The sequence below is a fragment of the Oncorhynchus tshawytscha genome, linkage group LG24 (assembly GCF_018296145.1).
Source record: "Oncorhynchus tshawytscha isolate Ot180627B linkage group LG24, Otsh_v2.0, whole genome shotgun sequence".
NCBI lineage: Eukaryota > Metazoa > Chordata > Actinopteri > Salmoniformes > Salmonidae > Oncorhynchus > Oncorhynchus tshawytscha.
In genome coordinates this window covers 13,078,016-13,097,876 of record NC_056452.1, presented here as the reverse complement: position 1 = coordinate 13,097,876, position 19,861 = coordinate 13,078,016, and the positions used below count along the sequence as shown (strand labels likewise).

At 44.9% G+C, this 19,861-nt stretch overlaps 1 protein-coding gene across 2 annotated transcripts in view; it reads right to left on the bottom strand.

The window, feature by feature from the left end:
- The window catches only part of wdr90 (WD repeat domain 90), a 55,651-nt gene that overhangs the window by 5,826 nt on the left and 29,964 nt on the right, over positions 1–19,861 (bottom strand). For both annotated transcript variants that reach the window (XM_024386849.2, XM_042305336.1), the window contains 20 exons: positions 19,117–19,235; positions 18,543–18,704; positions 17,693–17,823; positions 17,440–17,556; positions 16,352–16,587; positions 15,861–15,997; positions 13,399–13,529; positions 12,499–12,629; positions 8,342–8,503; positions 6,588–6,716; positions 6,296–6,429; positions 6,099–6,139; positions 5,807–5,938; positions 5,346–5,534; positions 3,855–3,937; positions 3,659–3,761; positions 1,334–1,455; positions 933–1,089; positions 606–796; positions 59–227 (listed from right to left, as the gene is read on the bottom strand). In XM_024386849.2, the coding sequence (XP_024242617.2) occupies positions 59–227; positions 606–796; positions 933–1,089; positions 1,334–1,455; positions 3,659–3,761; positions 3,855–3,937; positions 5,346–5,534; positions 5,807–5,938; positions 6,099–6,139; positions 6,296–6,429; positions 6,588–6,716; positions 8,342–8,503; positions 12,499–12,629; positions 13,399–13,529; positions 15,861–15,997; positions 16,352–16,587; positions 17,440–17,556; positions 17,693–17,823; positions 18,543–18,704; positions 19,117–19,235 (2,776 nt within the window). The remainder of the gene's footprint in view (positions 1–58; positions 228–605; positions 797–932; positions 1,090–1,333; positions 1,456–3,658; positions 3,762–3,854; positions 3,938–5,345; positions 5,535–5,806; positions 5,939–6,098; positions 6,140–6,295; positions 6,430–6,587; positions 6,717–8,341; positions 8,504–12,498; positions 12,630–13,398; positions 13,530–15,860; positions 15,998–16,351; positions 16,588–17,439; positions 17,557–17,692; positions 17,824–18,542; positions 18,705–19,116; positions 19,236–19,861) is intronic.

Genomic DNA, 19,861 nt, shown 5'->3' with positions numbered 1-19,861 from the left:
TGATAAGCTTCGGATAAGAGTGCCTGCTATGAGTAACATTTTTTTAAATGTAACTGACCGATCTCCCCTTGGTCAGCCTCCCAGGTCATGAAGCAACGCTGGGTGTTGCAGTCCCAGGCACACACATGTCCACTGTTGGTGCCCGTGAAGAGGATGGAGTTGGCGTTGTAGCACAGAGCCGTCAGCTCCACGTTACCCACCTCCTCTGGCACACACACTCTCTGCACCTAGAATTTGAATTAGAAAAACGTTGTTGTCCACACAACATGGACATTTTTCTTCAAAGTCTTTGTGAAAGAAAAACGTTGTTGTCCTCGTTATGTGGAAATATGTCTTCCTATGAGGGAGGACATGTTGAACATACCTGGTGCCGGCCTGATTTTTATCCAAGCAGAGGGGCTCTAGTTAGCTAGACATGCCCAGCCCAAACCAGGCAGGAAATAAGCAGTGTTAAACAAAAGAAGGCTGGTAATTACACCGAAACATATTCTCTAGAAAGCAGGCCAAAAGAGCATAGTTTGGGTCGGTACGAGTGTAAAAAAAGTATCAGGGCTACCTTCTTAGAAAAACAATTAATTAGAAATTCACTCTAATTCTATTGTTACCTTGAGCTCCACGTCCAGGCCCTGTGTGTGGGTGTTGCAGAAGTAGAGTCCATGGCTGCCCACACAGGCCAGCTGACTGGCTGCAGAGGGGCTGAAGGCCACGTCGTGGAGCGGGCCGGACACACTGACCCTGGACAGCAGCTGGTAGGTCCTGGTGCTCCACAACGCCACCTCCGGGTCGGTGAAGTCCCCTGCAGGAGGGCGGATTCAAATACCATTAAAAAAATCTCATCCTTGAGGTAATCATTGATCTGTATGTGACTGGATAAGTGAACGCTTTGTAGTGAAACTCTACTCCACTTGTCCTTGAAGGACTGTTCCACTGACCCACAGTGAGGAAGAAGAAATCATCCCTGGAGAAGGACAGGGCCTGCACCGCCCCCTGGTGGTAGGAGATGGTATTACTGCAGGTTCCATCCTGAACGTTCCAGATGCAGATGAGGCTCCTGGAGCCACCGCTGCCTCCTGCCGCCGAGGCCACAGTCTGAAAGAGAACAACACACCGTCAGAGACGTGCAATGACTCATAAAATCACCTGTCTAGTTAGAAAGGATCAAAGTCACATAAACACTTTAAACAGGATAATTCAGACTTAGCACAACTAGTCACAGAGAGAAACCACATTCAGACAGTGGTTGAGACGCAGAGAATGCATCATCCTTATTGGCACCAGCAGTCCACCACCTTCATCATCATCGCTCATGCTAGAGAGGAGACTGGAGGCCTACCTGCGCGTCATTGGTAACAGCCAGACAGGAGATCTCCTCAGTGTGGCCCAGCCAGTGTCTCTGGGAGCCAGTGTGTAGGTTCTCCACCACCACCACACAACCACAGGAGTACGCAAACAGACCTGCAATCAGTCAACACAACTAGGGCTGTGGCGGAATTTTGTCAGCCGGTGATTGTCAAGCAAATAACTGTCGGTCTCACGGTAATTGACAGTTAATTAATACAAACACATCTCCTGGCATCCACACATAGCCTAAAATACATTTTTTAAAGTCTAATAAAGCCATGTAATATAGCCTACACCTTCACAATAAATCCATTATTTATTTTATACAGGTCTAAAGAAGCATGGTATAAAGAAAATGTAGTCCATTTCAGAAGAAAAATAATTGCATACTCTTGAGTTCTTCTTAGGTTAGATCCTAATGTGGCTGTGGGCTACACTAGTTAATTTAGCAGACAAGATTTGTGGCTGTGGCATTATTTTATAGAATGAAGAATACAATTGAACAAAGCTGAATAAAATATTAATATTTTCTCCAAACGATGATAGAGTGTGCACATTTGACTATTCTGTGTTAAGCGTTAAGTTAATTTATAGTTATTAATGTAACTTTAGTGGTTCTGTAAACTTTAGGCTATATGTTTTGATTTTTAATACATTGTAAGGCTGCATGAGACTAATGATGATTTGAAGAAAGTCGCTTGAAAGGCATGAGTTGTTGTTTTTTTGCACAGGCTGTACACACCAATAGTCTCTCACAATTTGACAAGCACTTGATGATGCCTCGAATTTCATGGTGACATCCCCTTTGTGGTCGTAATGCACCATTAAAAGAAAACCATGCCTTTTGAAGCCCAGAGTGCTGCGTTGTGCCCTTCTCCCTGAGTGTGCTGTACAATCTGAAGTGCCTCTCACTCACACGGCTCTCTGTCACGTGATCGAGTCTTTCTCATAGGCTACAAGTGAAGACGGACACGTCGGGGACGCAACTGTGCGAGTCATTATCCAATTCTGAGGTGCATATTGAAAACATCGGATGAACTGTCCACATCTAATTTTCGTCAGCCAACAAGATGAGTAGGCCTAACGAACAGCAAAAGCACTAGCCTATGTCAATCTACTATCCCCACAAAAGTCGACCAATTCTATTCTGTGTGAGAAATAAATATTCCAAACATTGTCTGGGACAGTTGTGGGATGCGACAGATCCCAAATTAATACAACCACTTGCATCAAAAAAACTTGTTTAGCTTAAAATGTTGATTAACTATTAGACTATTTCTTCACATTATAAGCACACATGGTAGTAGGCATTAAGCGCGAATGTTCCATTTGTGGAAAACACCATTATTAAGTGACTGCAAACGCGATTATGCATGTAATGCTTTTATTATAAAGGTGCATTTTTATGGTGAAAATGATCTTCCCCAAACTTTAACTTAACGCGCTGCGTATATATGCCAGTTAGGCTCTACACCCCTTGTAAAGCAGATTGATGTGCTTAATTTTAAGAAGTTATTTGGCCACTTCAGTTGTGATACAAACCTTAAAACGCAATGAAATAGCCTATAGAAATGTTGCGCAACATGAGCTCATGGGTTCACATGAAGTGTTTGATTAGATTTTCAAAGACATTTGCATTGATGTCAGACTGATTAGAGGGACAATAGAGTCAATAGAGTGCAGAGTACCAGGCAGTTAGCAAGTATGGTAGGCTATTAATGACCATCAGTAGCATCAGAGCTTGGAGAAGCCTAAATGCCGTGACTAAAACGGTCATGTGGAATTTGACTGCCTTCATGACTCGTGACCGCCAGTGTGGCGGTAATACGGTCACCGCAACAGCCCTAAACAAAACCACATAACCACCACACAATCACAGGAGCACGCAAACAGACCTGCACTCAGTCAAGTTTCAAGTTTTAATGTCACGTGGACAAGAAACATAACATGCCTTTCTTGCAAGCTCCAAACTCAACAATCAATATCAATGTAGTACTAATAATAACATAAGATAGAACAAAAACACAAGAGAAATAAAAATAAAGACGAGAAAGTAAGAAGCTATATACAGGAAAGTACACAACTACCACACAACCACAGCAGTATACAAACAGACCTGGAATCAGTCAACACAACCACATAAGATAAACAAACAGCGATGAAACTGTAAATAAGAAGGAAAGAGACAAGGGGTCGGGTCATACATGCTTACGCCAAGTCTTACAATGCATTATAACTTGCATCATAATATTTTCTGTATTCTATCAGTATATTTTAGTCAGCCAATGAAATCAGCTGAACAAGCGCAAGGTTTTACCTGTTTCTGGATTCCACACCATGTTGGCCCGCCCATTGCCATTGTAACCAATTACTGCCTTCAGACGCAGGCCCTCTTCGCCCAGTTCAGGAGTTGCAGTACTCTGAGATGGAGACAAGCAGACAGAATGCTTAATAAATGCAGGCTTCCTTATTTCTCAATGACGGGACTTGAGCTGGCGAGAGGTGCTCTCTACCTGGTCGAGGGTGGAGGTTTTGAAACGTGGGGTGAAGTGCTTGTAGCAGTCAGGACGCACTGGCTTCTCCACCTTCAAAGAATCTGTATAACATACCACAAAGTAACATACATACATACATACATGCATACATACATATATACACATACATATATAGCGCATTCGGAAAGTATTCAGACCCTTTTACTTTTCCCACATTTTGTTACGTTACAGCCTTATTCTAAAAATGGATTTACAAAAATAAGAATCTTCAATCTACACAAAATACCATAATGTCAAAGCAAAAACGTTTTTAGAAATCTTTGCTAATTTATTATTATTAAAAGCAGAAATACCTTATTCAGACCCTTTGCTATGAGACTCAAAATTGAGCTCACGTGCATCCTGTTTCCACTGATCATCCCATACCATCCCTACAGTGAAGCATTGTGGTGGCAGCATCATGCTGTGGGGATATTTTTCAGCGGCATGGACTGAGAGACCAGTAAGGATCGAGAGAAAGATGTACAGAGAGATCATTGATGAAAACCTGCTACAGAGTGCTCAGGACCTCGGACTGGGGCAAAGGTTCACCTCCAACAGGACAACGACCCTAAGCACACATCCAAGATAATGCAGGAGAGCTTCAGGACAAGTCTCTGAATGTCCTTGAGTGGCCCAGCCAGAGTCCGGACTTGAACCCAATTGAACATCTCTGCAGAGACCTGAATATAGCTGAGCAGCGGCGCTCCCGACTGACTGCAGGAATGTCCAACAGAGCTGTTGCCGGAGAATTTAATGTTAATTTCTCTACCATAAGCCGCCTCCAACGTAATTGTTATAGAATTTGGCAGTACATCCAACCAGCCTCACAAACGCAGAACACGTGTAGCCATGCCAGCCCAGGACCTCCACATCCGGCTCCTTCACCTACCGTCTGAGGGGGGTGCTGAGGAGTATTTGTGTCTGTAATGAAGCCCTTTTGTGGGGAAAAAACTCATTCTGATTGGCTGGGCCTGGCTTCCCAGTGGGTGGAACTGGTGACCAAGTGGGTGGGCCTATGCCCTCCCAAGCCCACCCATTGAAGCATCCCTGTCCAGTCATGTGAAATCCATAGATTCGGGCCTAATGAATGTATTTAAAATGGACTGATTTCCTTCTATGAACTGTAACTCAGTAAAATCTTTGAAATTGTTTGCGTTTATATTTTTGTTCAGTATGTACAGTACCAGTCAAAAGTTTGGACACACCTACTCATTCAAGGAGATCTCTTTATTTTGACTCTTTTCTACATTGTAATGTAGTGTGCAAAGCTGTCATCAAGGCAGAAGAAGAATCTCAAATATAAAAAAATATATATATATATTTTTTATAAACATTCAATTTTATCTACAATGTAGAAAATAGTACAAATAAAGAAAACCCCTTGAATGAGTAGGTGTCCACACTTTTGACTGGTACTACATGCATGATGATTATCTTTGCCACTGAATTGATAAATAAATCATTTACCATTGTCCGCTGCTCTCTTCAGACTAGACTTCAGGGTTGATGAGTCTCCACCTGCTGCCATCTCAGTGACTTTGAGAAAGGAGCCAGACGGAGGGCGAGGGGAGGGGCCTGCCAGGGGGGCAAGGAGGGGGGCAGCGCGGGGAAGAACCTCGTCAATGTCCTCCTCACACAGAGACAGGTGGCTCAGAGCTTAAGAAGGAAAGAGGGAGACGCAGGAGAAGGGCAAAGTGGGGGAGAACATGATACTTTAGGTCGGTTGTAAAACAATACCTTGCTCCTTATCTTTGCAGAAAGTCATAAGAAAAATGGTGGAAACCCATTGGCGGGCTAGGTGGAACGATCACCATAGTTTTTTGCACACTTTTCCAGGGGTTGGTGCTAGGGGTAATTTTACAAGTAAGGGTGAGAGATAAAAACAAAGCGTAAAAAAAGTGAATGAAAAAAGGAGCAGCGATACTCACCTTGTCCAATCCGGTCTATGGAGCTGATGTCCAAACAGGGCGGAGGTGAGGTGGGAAGGGGCGCTGTCCGTCGAGGCATTCCATTGGATAGCAGCCTACCGTTGACCTCTGACTCTGAATTACCTTTAAGGGCTACAGTAGAACCCCCAAATTCTGAATATCTATTGATAGCCAGAACTAGAAGACTTACTTCTTTCTGTACATGGTATTCTATTTACTAGCAACCTTTTAAAATATGGTGTGAATGACATAGAAAGAAATGATGATTCATCATCTCTGTTTTTATATTTACCTGGTTTAGGAGGGGAAACAGAGGCTGCCTTTGGTGGTGAACTGCGAGAGAAAAATGAAAACTGATAAATTACACACAGATGCATGAATACAACCTACTTCTACAATTTACAACAGTACAGTAATGCAATACCACTGTGGAGAATTCTTTGGGGGACAGACAGACATGACATACAGACAGACAGGCAAGACTCTCACCGTCTGTCAGTTCCAGTCTCCTGAGGGTGGGCCAGAAAGTCCCAGAAGAAGATGGCGTCTCCTACTGAGACCACAGCCATCTGGTCTGGGGCGAAGTTCACCTGGCGAATAGGCTGGCTGTGGCCTATGAACATCTGGGATGGAATGTCGTCTTCAAATCAACACATTTCAAATGAATAACGTAACAACTTTTAAAAACTACTTGAAATTTGGTAAGACCACAATACTGAAATCCATAAATTGCTAATACAAAATGCCGATTGGCATGGTAACCGAACCCAATCAACTTTACCTGCGAGTTGACATGCAGCTGCATGCTGTAATCCCACACCTTCACAGCATTGTGTCCTGCTGTCAGTAAGAAACGTCCATCCTCACTCACAGCTAGAGAGGAACACTGGTGCTTGTGTACCTTAGACACCTGGCAGGGATACCATACACAAAACACTGAAGAACTCCACCAAAACAACGTAGATATATTAAAGTACCTTGATTAATAAATAAACAATTTTAACACCCACGCTTTTCTTTTCTCACTAGCTCTGTCTTTGCTGATAAGTTGCTTTGTTGAGGAAATGGTTTACTTACTATGATCGTGATATATGGTTGTCTAACCGAGCTACCTTATTAAGACGAATGCACTAACTAAGTCCCTCTGGTTAAGAGCATCAGCTAAATGACTAAAATGTAAAAACATCTCTTTAGGAAAGTCAGTGGCAAAGACAATCAGCACCTTCATTACAACACACATCACTGTATTATGCACATCAACATTGTCACACACAAACACACTATATACACAAAAGTATGTGGACACCCCTTCAAAATTTGTGGATTTGACTATATCAGCCACACCCGTTGCTGACAGGTGTATAAAATCGAACACAGTCATGCAATCTCCATAGACAAACATTGGCAGTTGAATGGCCTTACTGAAGAGCTCAGTGACTTCCAACAAGTCAGTTCATAAAATTTCTGCCCTGCTAGAGCTGTCCAGGTCAAATGTAAGTGCGGTTATTGTGAAGTGGAAATGTCTGGGAGCAACAACAGCTCAGCTGCGAAGTGGTAGGCCACACAAGCTCACAGAACGGGGCCGCCGAGTGTTGGAAAAAATTGTCTGTCCTCGGTTGCAACACTCACTACCAAGTTCCAAACTGCCTCTGGAAGCAAAGTCAGCACAAGAACTGTTCGTCGGAAGCTTCATGAAATGGGTTTCAGTGGCCGAGCAGCCACACAAAAACCTAAGATCACTAAGCGCAATGCCAAGCGTCGGCTGGAGTGGTGTAAAGCTCGCTGCTATTGGACTCTGGGGCGGCGGAAATGCATTCTCGGGAGTGATGAATCACGCTTCACCATCTGGCATTGCGACGGACGAATCTGGGTTTGGAGGATGCCAGGAAAACACTACCTGCCCCAATGCATAGTGCCAACTGTAAAGTTTGGTGGAGGAGGAATAATGGTCTGTGGCTGTTTTTCATAGTTCGGGCTAGGCCCCTTAGTTCAAGTGAAAGGAAAATGTAACACTACAGCATACAATGCCATTCTAGATGATTCTGTGCTTCCAACTTTGTGGTAACAGTTTGCGGAAGACCCTTTCCTGTTTCAGCATGACAATGCCCCCCATGACAGAGCACAAAGTGAGGTCCATATAGAAATGGTTTGTCGAGATCAGTGTGGAAGAACTTGACTGGCCTGCACAGAGCCCTGAACTCAACCCCATTGAACACCTTTGGGATGAATTTGAACCAGGCTTAATTGCACAACATCAGTGCCCGACCTCACTAATGCTCTCGTGGCTGAATGGAAGCAAGGCACCCGCAGCAATGTTCCAACATCTAGTGGAAAGCCGTCCCAGAAGAGTGGAGGCTGTTATAGCAGCAAACGGGGGACCAACTCCATATTAATGCCCATGATTATAGAATGAGATGTTTGACGAGCAGGTGTCCCCACACACTACAAAAGTATCTCCCACACTAAAACGTAGACACACACACACACACACACACCTCAAAAACAGAGAGACGGCATGCATATCAGCACCACTACCTCTCTGAGCAGTCGTCCGGTGTTCGCGCTAATCCACAGGATCTTGTTGGCGGAGGTGGTGACCAGTAGGTGTCCGGTGGAGGCCGGGGAGAAGCACACCTTCAAGGCCGAGTCTAGAGTGGTGCTCTCCACATCCAGGATACTCACGTCCACACGCAGCAGCTGGGTGATGCAAAGTAGAGCATCATGTTACCTCGGCTCAGATACACATCCGACCTTGTTTAAATCTCATTTTAAATTTTCACATGCTTCATAAACAACAGGTAAAGACTAACAATGAAATGCTTACCTTCCTAACAATGCAAAGAGAAAGAAAATATACAGATAATAGAAAAGTAGAACACATAATAAGTTATAATAAATACACAATGAGTAACGATAACTTGGCTATATATGAATCCAGTAGCGAGTTGATGAAGGGTAATTGAGGTAGATATGTACATTTAACATATACAGTTGAAGTCAGAAGTTTACATACACCTTAGCCAAATACATTTGAACTTATTTTTTCACAATTCCTGACATTTAATCCTAGTAACAATTCCCTGTCTTAGGTCAGTTAGGATCACCACTTTATTTTAAGAATGTGAAATGTCAGAATAATAGTAGAGAGAATAATTTATTTCAGCTTTTATTTCTTTCATCACATTCCCAGTGGGTCAGAAGTTTACATACACTCAATTAGTATTTGGTAGCATTGCCTTGAAATTGTTTAACTAGGGTCAAACGTTTCAGGTAGCCTTCCACAAGCTTCCCACATTAAGTTGGGTGAGTTTTGGCCCATTCCTCCTGACAGAGCTGGTGTAACTGAGTCAGGTTTGTAGGCCTCCTTGCTCGCACACGCCTTTTCAGTTCTTCCCAAAAAATGTCTATGGGATTGAGGTCAGGGCTTTGTGATGGCCACTCCAATACCTTGACTTCGTTGTCCTTAAGCCATTTTGCCACAACTTTGGAAGCATGCTTAGGGTCATTGTCCATTTGGAAGACCCATTTGCAACCAAACTTTAACTTCCTGACTGATGTCTTGAGATGTTGCTTCAATATATCCACCTAATTGTCCTTCCTCATAATGCCAGCTATATTGTGAAGTGCACCAGTCCCTCCTGCAGCAAAGCACCCCCACATGTAAACTTCAACTGTAACTATGAATAAAGTGTCAGATAATAAACAGTAGCAGCAGTGTACAGTGAGGGACAAAAGTATTTGATCCCCTGCTGATTTGTACGTTTGCCTACTGACAAAGAAATGATCAGTCTAATTTTAATGGTAGGTTTATTTGAACAGTGAGAGACAGAATAACAACCAAAAAATCCAGAAAAACGCATGTCAAAAATGTTATAAATTGATTTGAATTTTAATGAGGGACATAAGCATTTGACCCCCTCTCAATCAGAAAGATTTCTGGCTCCCAGGTGTCTTTTATACAGGTAACGAGCTGAGATTAGGAGCACACTTAAAGGGAGTGCTCCTAATCTCAGTTTGTTACCTGTATAAAAGACACCTGTCCACAGAAGCAATCAATCAATCAGATTCCAAACTCTCCACCATGGCCAAGACCAAAGAGCTCTCCAAGGATGTCAGGGACAAGATTGTAGACCTACACAAGGCTGGAATGAGCTACAAAACCATCGGCAAGCAGCTTGGCGAGAAGGTAATAACAGTTGGTGCGATTATTCGCAAATGGAAGAAACACAAAAGAACTGTCAATCTCCCTCGGCCTGGGGCTCCATGCAAGATCTCACCTTGTGGAGTTGCAATGATCATGAGAACGGTGAAGAATCAGCCCAGAACTACACGGGAGGTTCTTGTCAATGATCTCAAGGCAGCTGGGACCATAGTCACCAAGAACACAATTGGTAACACACTACGCCGTGAAGGACTGAAATCCTGCAGCACCCGCGAGGTCCCCCTGCTCAAGAAAGCACATATACATGCCCGTCTGAAGTTTGCCAATGAACATCTGAATGATTCAGATGACAACTGGGTGAAAGTGTTGTGGTCAGATGAGACCAAAATGGAGCTCTTTGGCATCAATTCAATTCGCCGTGTTTGGAGGAGGAGGAATGCTGCCTATGACCCCAACATCACCATCCCCACCGTCGAACATGGAGATGGGAAAATTATGCTTCGGGGGTGTTTTTCTGCTAAGGGGACAGGACAACTTCACTGCATCAAAGGGATGATGGACAGGGCCATGTACAATGACAGAAAACACACTGCCAAGGCAACAAAGGAGTGGCTCAAGAAGAAACACATCAAGGCCCTGAAGTGGCCTAGCCAGTCTCCAGACCTTAATCCCATAGAAAATCTGTGGCGGGAGCTGAAGGTTCGAGTTGCCAAACGTCAGCCTCGAAACCTTAATGATTTGGAGAAGATCTGCAAAGAGGAGTGGGACAAAATCCCTCCTGAGATGTGTGCAACCTGGTGGCCAACTACAATAAACGTCTGACCTCTGTGATTACCAACAAGGGTTTTGCCACCAAGTACTAAGTCATGTTTTGCAGAGGGGTCAAATACTTATTTCCCTCATTAAAATGCGAATCAATTTATAACATTTTTACATGCCTTTTTCTGGATTTCTTTGTTGTTATTCTGTCTCACTGTTCAAATAAACCTACCATTAAAATTATAGACTGATCATTTCTTTGTCAGTGGGAAAACGTTCAAAATCAGCAGGGGATCAAATACTTTTTCCCCCTCACTGTATGTGAGGAGTCAAAAGTTGTGCAAAAAGGGTCAATAGTCCGGTTAGCTATTTGGTTAACTACTTAAATAACTATTTAGCAGTTTTACGGCTTGGGGGTATAAGCTGTTTAGGGTTCTGTTGGTTCCAGACTTGATGCATCGGCACCGCTTGAGGTGCGAATGCAGAGGAAACAGTCTGACTTGGGAGGCTGGTGCCTTTAACAGTTTTAGGACCATCCTCTGACACCGCCTGGTATAGAGGTCCTGGATGTCAGGAAGCTTGGCCCCAGTGATGTACTGGGCCGGACGCAGTACCCTCTGTAGCGCCTTGCGGTCGGATGCCAAGCAGTTGCCACACAGAGCAGTGATGGAGCCAGTCAAGTTGCTCTCAATGGTGCAGCTGTGGAACTTTTTCAGGATCTGAGGCCCAGTGCCAAATATTTTCAGCCTCCTGAGGGGCAAGAGGTGTTGTCGTGCTCTCTTCACAACTGTGTTGGTGTGTGTGGACCATGATCGATCCTTAGTGATGTGGACCCCTAGGAATTCCCGCTCCACTAGAGCCGTGCCAATGTCAATGGCGGCGTGCTCGGTCCTCCATTTCCTGTAGTGCACGATCAGCTCCTTTGTCTTGCTGACGTTGAGGGAGAAGTTGTTGTCCTGGCACCACACCGACCTCCTCCCTATAGGCTGTCTCATCATCATCGGTGATCAGGCCCATCACTGTCGTGTCATCAGCCAACTTAATGATGGCGTTGGAGTCGTGCAGTCCTGGGTGAACAGGGACTACAGGCGGGGACTAAGCACACCCCCGAGGGGCCTACGTGTTGATGGTCAGCGTGGTGGATGCGTTGCCTACACTCACCACCTGGGGGCAGCCCGTCAGGAAGTCAAGATACAGACGGAGGTGTTCAATAACAGGTTCCTTAGCTTAGTAATGAGCTTGGAGGGCACTATGGTGTTGAATGCTGAGCTGAAGTCAATGAACAGCATTCTCACATAGGTGTTCCTCTTATCCAGGTGGGAAAGGGCAGTGTGGGGTTCAATAGTGATTGCATCATCTGTGGCTCTGTTGGGGTGGTACGCAAATTGGAGTGGGCCCAGGGTGTCTGGGATGATGCCGTTGATGTGAGCCATGACCGGCCTTTCAAAGCATTTCATGGCTAAGGATGAGAGTAGTTCGGGGCGATAGTCATTTAGACAGGTTACCTTGGCGTTCTTCGTCACAGGGATTATGGTGGTCTACCTGAAACATGTAGGTGTTACTTTATCTCTGCCAAAATTACTGCAGAGACACACCAGTTGGTCCTGACCTACCATTTGGGAAGTACAGAGTAAATCACTATTTTTTTACACTATAATTTGAACAATAAAGTTGTTCAAGCCACATATAGGAAAACAAAGCTCAAAGACTAATTGATTGACACAATAACAGGGGGCAGAGATTTTGTTGATCGTAAGAGAAGCAACAGTACCTCATCCAGGGAGCGGGCGGCCATGATGGTGACGGTGTACTCAGACGGCCCGACGAAAGCCAGACAGCGATTGTCGCTGCTTACAGTGAGGGCGTCAGGAGCACGTTCAGTACCTCGAGCAACCACATTACCTACACAAAAATAGAATGAGGGAGGGTGTGTTGGGGCATAAAATTAACTTACTGGTCTCCCAGCCACTGTTGCAGGTAGATTTAAAAATCTACAAGCCACTCAGATTTTATAGCAGCCAAAATAATAGTCATTAAAATTACACCAACAAAACATACACAAAAAAACAGATATGCTTTGTAATGTTTCTAAAACAAATGTATTACTAGTATGAAATAATGTGGTATGATGTTTCATTTCATTTTTTGTGACCGGAGTATTTCAACCAAAATATCACAGCCCCCAGCCAGGCAGTGTTTCAGCGCGAGGTGGAATAGGCTATAGTAGGATTCGTAGTTCTTTGACTTTGTGCGATTCATTTACCAGCTATGAAACAAAACGTCAGAAATACTTTGAGAACAGCTACTGCAGCATTTATTTTACTTTTATTCACAAATCCGAGTGAAATGCTCTCACTGTGGAGCCCTGACCACCGGCCATTGTGGCTAGTGAAATGGACATCTTACCCGCAAATGCCAAAATCTACCCACATTTGGCTAGTGGCGGGTGTTAATATTAGGCCCTGCCTGTAAGTCATTGAAAATTGAAGATACAGTACCTCCACTGGAGATGGAGCTGTCTGACAGGTAATATCAGAACAATACAATACACTGAGTGCAGTCCTTGTATTTCTGAAGGTGAAAGGTTCCATCTTCCATTTCATTCATAACATACCAGCTAATTCAACCAGCTCCAGCTGTATTGTATGTGTGGTTGTCAGTGTTAACTCACCCAGTACTCGGAGTACATGGTGGTCTTCCTGAGAGGAGTTGTAGAGCGCCAGAGAGCCCAGGGAGCCAGCGCTGTACATGAACTCGCCATCTGGAGAAAAGGCCAGGCCCACCACCTCCCCTCTGTGCTGCCTGCAGAAACAAAAAAAACACAGGAGGACTCGAGGTGTTCTGAAAGATGAGACAGCGAGGATTATAATAAATAGCACTTTGATGTCATAGAAGCAAACCACACACACCTGTGAATCCAAATGCGCACTTCACATTTCCATTTAAAACTCATGTAATTTACAGTATGATGGATTCTATCAAAATGTAACACGTTTGAAGTTAAACTGCAGTTTGTTAGTATTGTGTTTAGTGAATGACTACTGTGAGTATTAATGGAGTTTAGGCCATGAAACCGTGTGTACGCTAATTTAGAAAGGTTGACCTCATCAGATAAGAGGACATTGCCCAGGATCAGAGAGCAGGGTAGAACAGAGGATGGACGGGGTGCGATTCTGACATCTGGCAAAACAAAGAGAGAACCATGGACATTCCACAGCGGAAAGGAGGGAAACTCATTGGGGTCATAAAATGTATAGCTTGGGAAAGTGACGCCTACAAAGGAAGAGTATAAAATGTGTTGTGCGCTTTCTAAAACGTATGCACTCAGCTGACTGTCTCCTCGGTAGTAAACACTTCCTTACTGCAAAGAGTTCGCAATGGCATTTTTCTTTTGAACAAGTATCAACGTTTATGATCGCTATGCTTGATGGACAGTTACAAGGATACCATGGCCTCATAGCCTAGGTTGCCCTTAACAGAATGAGCCCCGTTTGGTTACAGTGAAGAAAATAAGCAGCGGAACCACGCACTTAAATGCCCTCCTGACTCCATTCTATAAGCACCAAAATGACTATCCATTTCTATGAAGTGCCTGCCTTGTGACAGCCTAATTTAGCTAGTCATGTTGGCAATAGAACAAGCTTTCAAATGATGCCCGCCCTAACACTGATTGAGATTTAAATTTAAAAAATAACAACAGTAATTGTGTGATGGTGTAAATAACAACAGTAATTGTGTGATGGTGGGGATGCAGGGCTGTGTTCCAAACAAACATCTACAAGTCTGCTTCAGTTACTAAACGGCACAACTAAGAGAGCTCAAAAAAGCACAGAAAAGGTTGAAAGCGCTTTCCTTTGAGTCATAAAAGCGCACTGAAAGTACTTGGAAACTGTGCATACTCGAGAGATGTGTGGCCATCAGTTAGACCCCTCACTCAAACCCTTCTCATTTGATTTTGTCTTACATTGCACCTACCCCCACAATCTTCATGAATATTCTTACTACGTTATTGAATGTATGCAGAGTATTTTCAGATTTCATTGTTGATAAATGCTGCGAAAAGTACAGTAAAACGTCAAATGCACGTAAAATCAACAGTTATTTTGGATTCAGTCGTGTCAGGTGAACAAGTGTCCTCACCTTAATCTCCAAATTGTTCCCTTTCGATTCCTGCCATGGTTATGCATATGTTTCTCACACTGTAGTTCTTCAGTTAGAAACATTTCAATTGGGCCCGATCCATATAGGCCAATTCCCACGATTGTAAAGGTGTAAAGGTTAACAAACACCCAAATACAATGAGTCACAGAGCGAGAGCCAAAAACGACACACTAATCATATATTTAATAAAACCATTTCCATTCTCACTCTCTAAACCTTTACACCGGTTAACACTGAAGTGTTGAAACTGTGGCAGTGGTCTCGACATTCATACACAAACTTATTAAATGTGTCTATAATAGCCTTGCTGCCAACTCTGTCCCACAGACTCTGTGTGTGTGTGTGTGTGTGTACACAGTAGGTGCGCGAGCGATTGTGGCTCAGTCACGAATCACAGATTCTCTCATCTCCAGAAGGCCTCCGCTTGATTCCTCTATAACGAGATACCACACTGGTACCAACTGACAGACTGTGACAAGAGCCAAATCTCTGTCACCCGTCCTACACCGCCATCGCCCATGCCTGTAAGAGGCCAAAAGAAAAAAAATGGGCAAAGAGGGTGAAAGATAGAGGCACAGCAGATGTGACACTTCCTTGTGAGGGGTGGTGGTGGTGTTCGAGAGGTTTATGGTAGGTCACAGTAATGACATGACTCAGCTGGCGGGATAAACAGTCACTGACTTAACCCGGTTATATATTCAAATCGGCACCAAGACGTATGATCCACCGACAGCGACAGCTAGTCACGTCCGGCAAATTGGCCATCGGGTTACGGCGTCTTACAGCACGAGATCAGAATTGAAAGGATTATTGCGAGTCAAGGCAAAACTGTGCTGTGTCTTTCGCTGCTCAGAGACTGTATCTAGATTCTACTGTATCAAGGCACCACATAACTTCTGTTGTTCATTAATCCATCAACTCCAGAACCCACTATGTATACGACAGTATTTCCTCTAGTCTGGGTCTACCTACCTGTGCTCTGCCAGTAGTTTGGCGCTGGCGATGTCAAAGACCCTGACAAGGCCAGAGCTGGATCCACAGGAGAAGACTTGGAGGCTGGGGTGGAAGGCCACGGAGCAGGGCGTGTCTTCAGAAACAAAGTCATACAGCTGGAGAAGGCCCAGAGGACACATAGCAGTCATGAGGTTACAGCGATGCAGTCAGATAAGATCACGGTGGAACAGTCAGAATTCTAAAGAGGAGAGGTCAGTTATTTCAGGTGAGAGAAACCTTACAATAATTCTCGAAAAACATAACACTTACCATTTTCTTACTATTGCGTACCAAACCGTGGCATTATCCTAATCAACACTGTTCAAGCAACTATGGTGGACTCATGACCAGGCCAGCTCAGTTTGCCTCAATTCGGCTCAGCAGTGCGAAAACAATATGTGGGTTTGAAAATGAGCCTTGTAGCTTTGAGCGTCAGTGTGTGCTATCAGTTCCAGGGCTCGAGTTCCCACCTGCTGCATGGAGTCCATGTCCCAGACGCGCACGGTGCGGTCGCAGGAGGCGGTGGTGATGCGCCGACGGATACCGTCCACGCTGAAGCCCAGCACGCCGTCCGTGTGTGACCTCATCAGGGTGCTGTAGCCTCGGCTGCTCACGTCCAGGTAGCCCAGGTTACCGCTGGTGGTGGCCGCCATGACGCTGAGGCCGTCGTCGGACACGGACACAAGGCTCACAGGACCCTCGTGTTCTGGGGAGGAAAGACAGGGGGGCTGAGGAACACTGGAGTGTGTGTCTGTGTACTGTAGGCTGAGAAAGTGCGTTGGCTGAGGAAACGGGAGGTAGCGTGCGCAGAATGTGGGTTTTTGATTAAACGGCAGCGATTACATTACTCTAAAATCCCATCAAGCCTCCTTTGAAACCCTTCATACGAGCAATAAGATTTTTAGCTCTTTGATAAGTGCTTTGACTGGGATTCAACCTGGAAACCCGTTTGATATGGGTTGTCTTCAAACACATTCAGTTAATCAGAGACATTTACTTCAAACAAGTTGCCAATTCTTTAGATGCCAGTCAATATTGACACGCTGAATGCGGCAGATGTACTGAATAAAACAAATGACTGTGGCTGAGTGAGATGTCTTCTCTTCCTGCCACTAGTTTTGCAGATGACTTTAGGACTGAGTGATGTGGTTGTTTTTTTGAACCTATATTAGGGAAAGGGAGATACCTAGTCAACTGTACAACTGAATGCCTTCAACTGCCTTCTTCTGCATTTAACCCAACCCCTCTGAATCAGAGAGGTGCGGGGGGCTGCCTTAATCGACCTCCACGTCTTTGGTGCTCGGGGGAACGGTGGGTTAACTGCCTTGCTCAGGGGCAGAAGGACAGATTTTTAGCATGTCAGCTCGGGGATTCGATCCAGCAACCTTTCGGTTACTGGCCCAACACTAGGCCACCTGCCGCCGAAATCACTCTGGATTAGAGTGTCTGCTGAATGACTAAAATGTTCAATGTAAATGTAGATGATTGACAGACCGAGCAGGGATGGAGCTGAATGTTAAAATAAGGGGCCCTGCTGTTGAACTGTGCCTGGTCTCACCAGCCTCCAGGAACACGGTGGAGAAGTCTAGGGGCCAGAGCCGCAGGAAGCCGTCCTCAGAGCCTGTGGCGCAGAACGCTGATGAAACGCTGATGCTGTTGACAGCGATGCCCAGACCTGGTGGGAGGGAGAACATTTTTATTGTTTAGCACAGTTTAAAGTGAACTCATGTCTCACCTCAAATTACCTTTCTCTATCTCTCTCCCTCCCTCCCTACATCCCTCCCCACCCTCCTCCTCCACCGTCCTCTCACCCATGCCGAAGGTCTGTTTTTCACGGCGCTGAGCGTGGGGCTGCTGGGCAGGCAGCAGTCTCCTGACGTTCTTGATCGCCACGCTCCCGTAGTCTATCTCCAGGATGTGGCCACTGCGGCTACTGGCAAATCTATTGGAAACAAGGAAACCGAGGCTCCGTAATGGCTCAGTCTTCTGAATTAGAAAATTGAGCACTTATGGCCTCCTCTCCGGAGAGTGGGCGGGATTAGGTACTTTAGATTGGGTTATTAGGGGATTGAGTGGTGTTGCTCCAGCAGGTGAGGTATCAGTCACTCAGAGGCAGTGATGTGTGGATCTTATCAAACCTTTCATAGGCTCAGCGGGAGAGAAATAGAGAGAGAAGTAGAGAGAGAGAGAGAAGGCACTGGGTTCTGATTCCACGAAATGGAACTACGCAGGGCTTGGAGGAAGACATAAGTAAGCTCACAGTTTGGAGAGCCAAATTTGCACACAAAACAATTTAAAAATGTTCTTCCGCCATGTTTTAAGGTCAAGGTAATTTATCTTAGATGGTAAAATGCTTAGTGGGTCAGATTTAGCCTCGTAAACACCAGACAGAGTCACGCTGCGCTATCAGCAATATTCATGTAAGCTCGCGGGATCAGGCAGCTTTGCGAGGCTTGATCAGATTTACTGCAGAAGGGTTTCTAGATATACTGTGACATTTACACCCTTCCAGAAGTTATAGACTGCATCTCAAAATGGTACCCTATTCCCTCTGTAGTGTACTACCTTTGACCAAGAGCCCTGCACTATTTGGGATGCAGCCATAGCCTACCTACAATATATGAAAAGGTTCAAAAAGCTGAAAGGAGTGTGTGGACTCACAGCGTGCGGTCCTCAGGCTCGCGGTCAGCAGAGTGACCCTCCTCAAAGGCCACGTCGGTGAAGTCCAGGGCGTGGTACTCCACCAGGTTGACCGGACAAGACCGCAGGGCCCCACTCCGCACACGCCACAACCGAACGTTATCCCGACCACAGGACACCATCCTGGAGCGTAAATACACAAAATAACATATTTACATTTTGGCTATTTCGCAAACTCAAGATGACAGAATGAACACATTCCTACAGCCATTTCTTTTAACCTCATATATATATATATATATATATATATATATAACCTCCTACATATTTGTATTTATTATGGATCCCCATTACTCTTCCTGGGGTCCAGCAAAATTAAGGCAGTTTATACACTTAAAACATGACAATACATTCACAGATTTCACTGCCTGAGGGCACACAGAACACACTGTGTGGCATTAGGCCTCTACTCCACCACTACCACATATCTACATGACTAAATACATGTGTATGTATAGTGTGTATGTTATCGTGTGTGTGAGTGTGTCAATGTTTGTGTTGCTTCACATATTGAAGTATGATAGACTAACGTTACCGTGTGTCATCAAAGAAGGCAATCTTCATGGTCTGTATGTCCACGTCGGTGTGTGCTTTGGCCAGGACAGACACCTCTCCTCCTTTAGTGACACGCAGGGTGTTCCACACAACCACCATCTGTGGAGGAGCGTTAAAAGAGTGAAAAGATTTGACATGGGCCCGCAGGTGCTCAAAAGGTCTATAGCTGCACCATTGAGAGCATCATGACTGGCTGCGTCACTGCTTGGTTCCGCAACTGCAAGGCACGACAGAGGGTAGTGAGTATACCCACTGCTGCTACCGTCTATGATACATCCTGTTCCCTAGTCACTTTAACCCGACCTAAACTCAGAAAAAAAAGAAACGTCTTCTCACTGTCAACAGCGTTTATTTTAAGCAAACACGTGTCAATATTTGTATGCAACAAATACAAGTTCCACAGACATGTGACTAACAGAAATGGAATAATGTGTCCCTGAACAAAGAGGGGGGGGGGTGTCAAATCAAAAGTAACAGCCAGTATTGGTGTGGCCACCATCTGCGTTAAGTACTGCAGTGCATCTCCTCCTCATGGACTGCACCAGATTTGCCAGTTCTTGCTGTGAGATATTACCCCACTCTTCCACCAAGGCACCTTCAAGTTCCCAGGCATTTTTTGGGGGAATGGACATAGCCCTCACCCTCTGATCCAACAGGTCCCAGACCTGCTCAACAGGATTGAGATCCGGGCTCTTCGCTGGCCATGGCAGAACACTGACATTCCT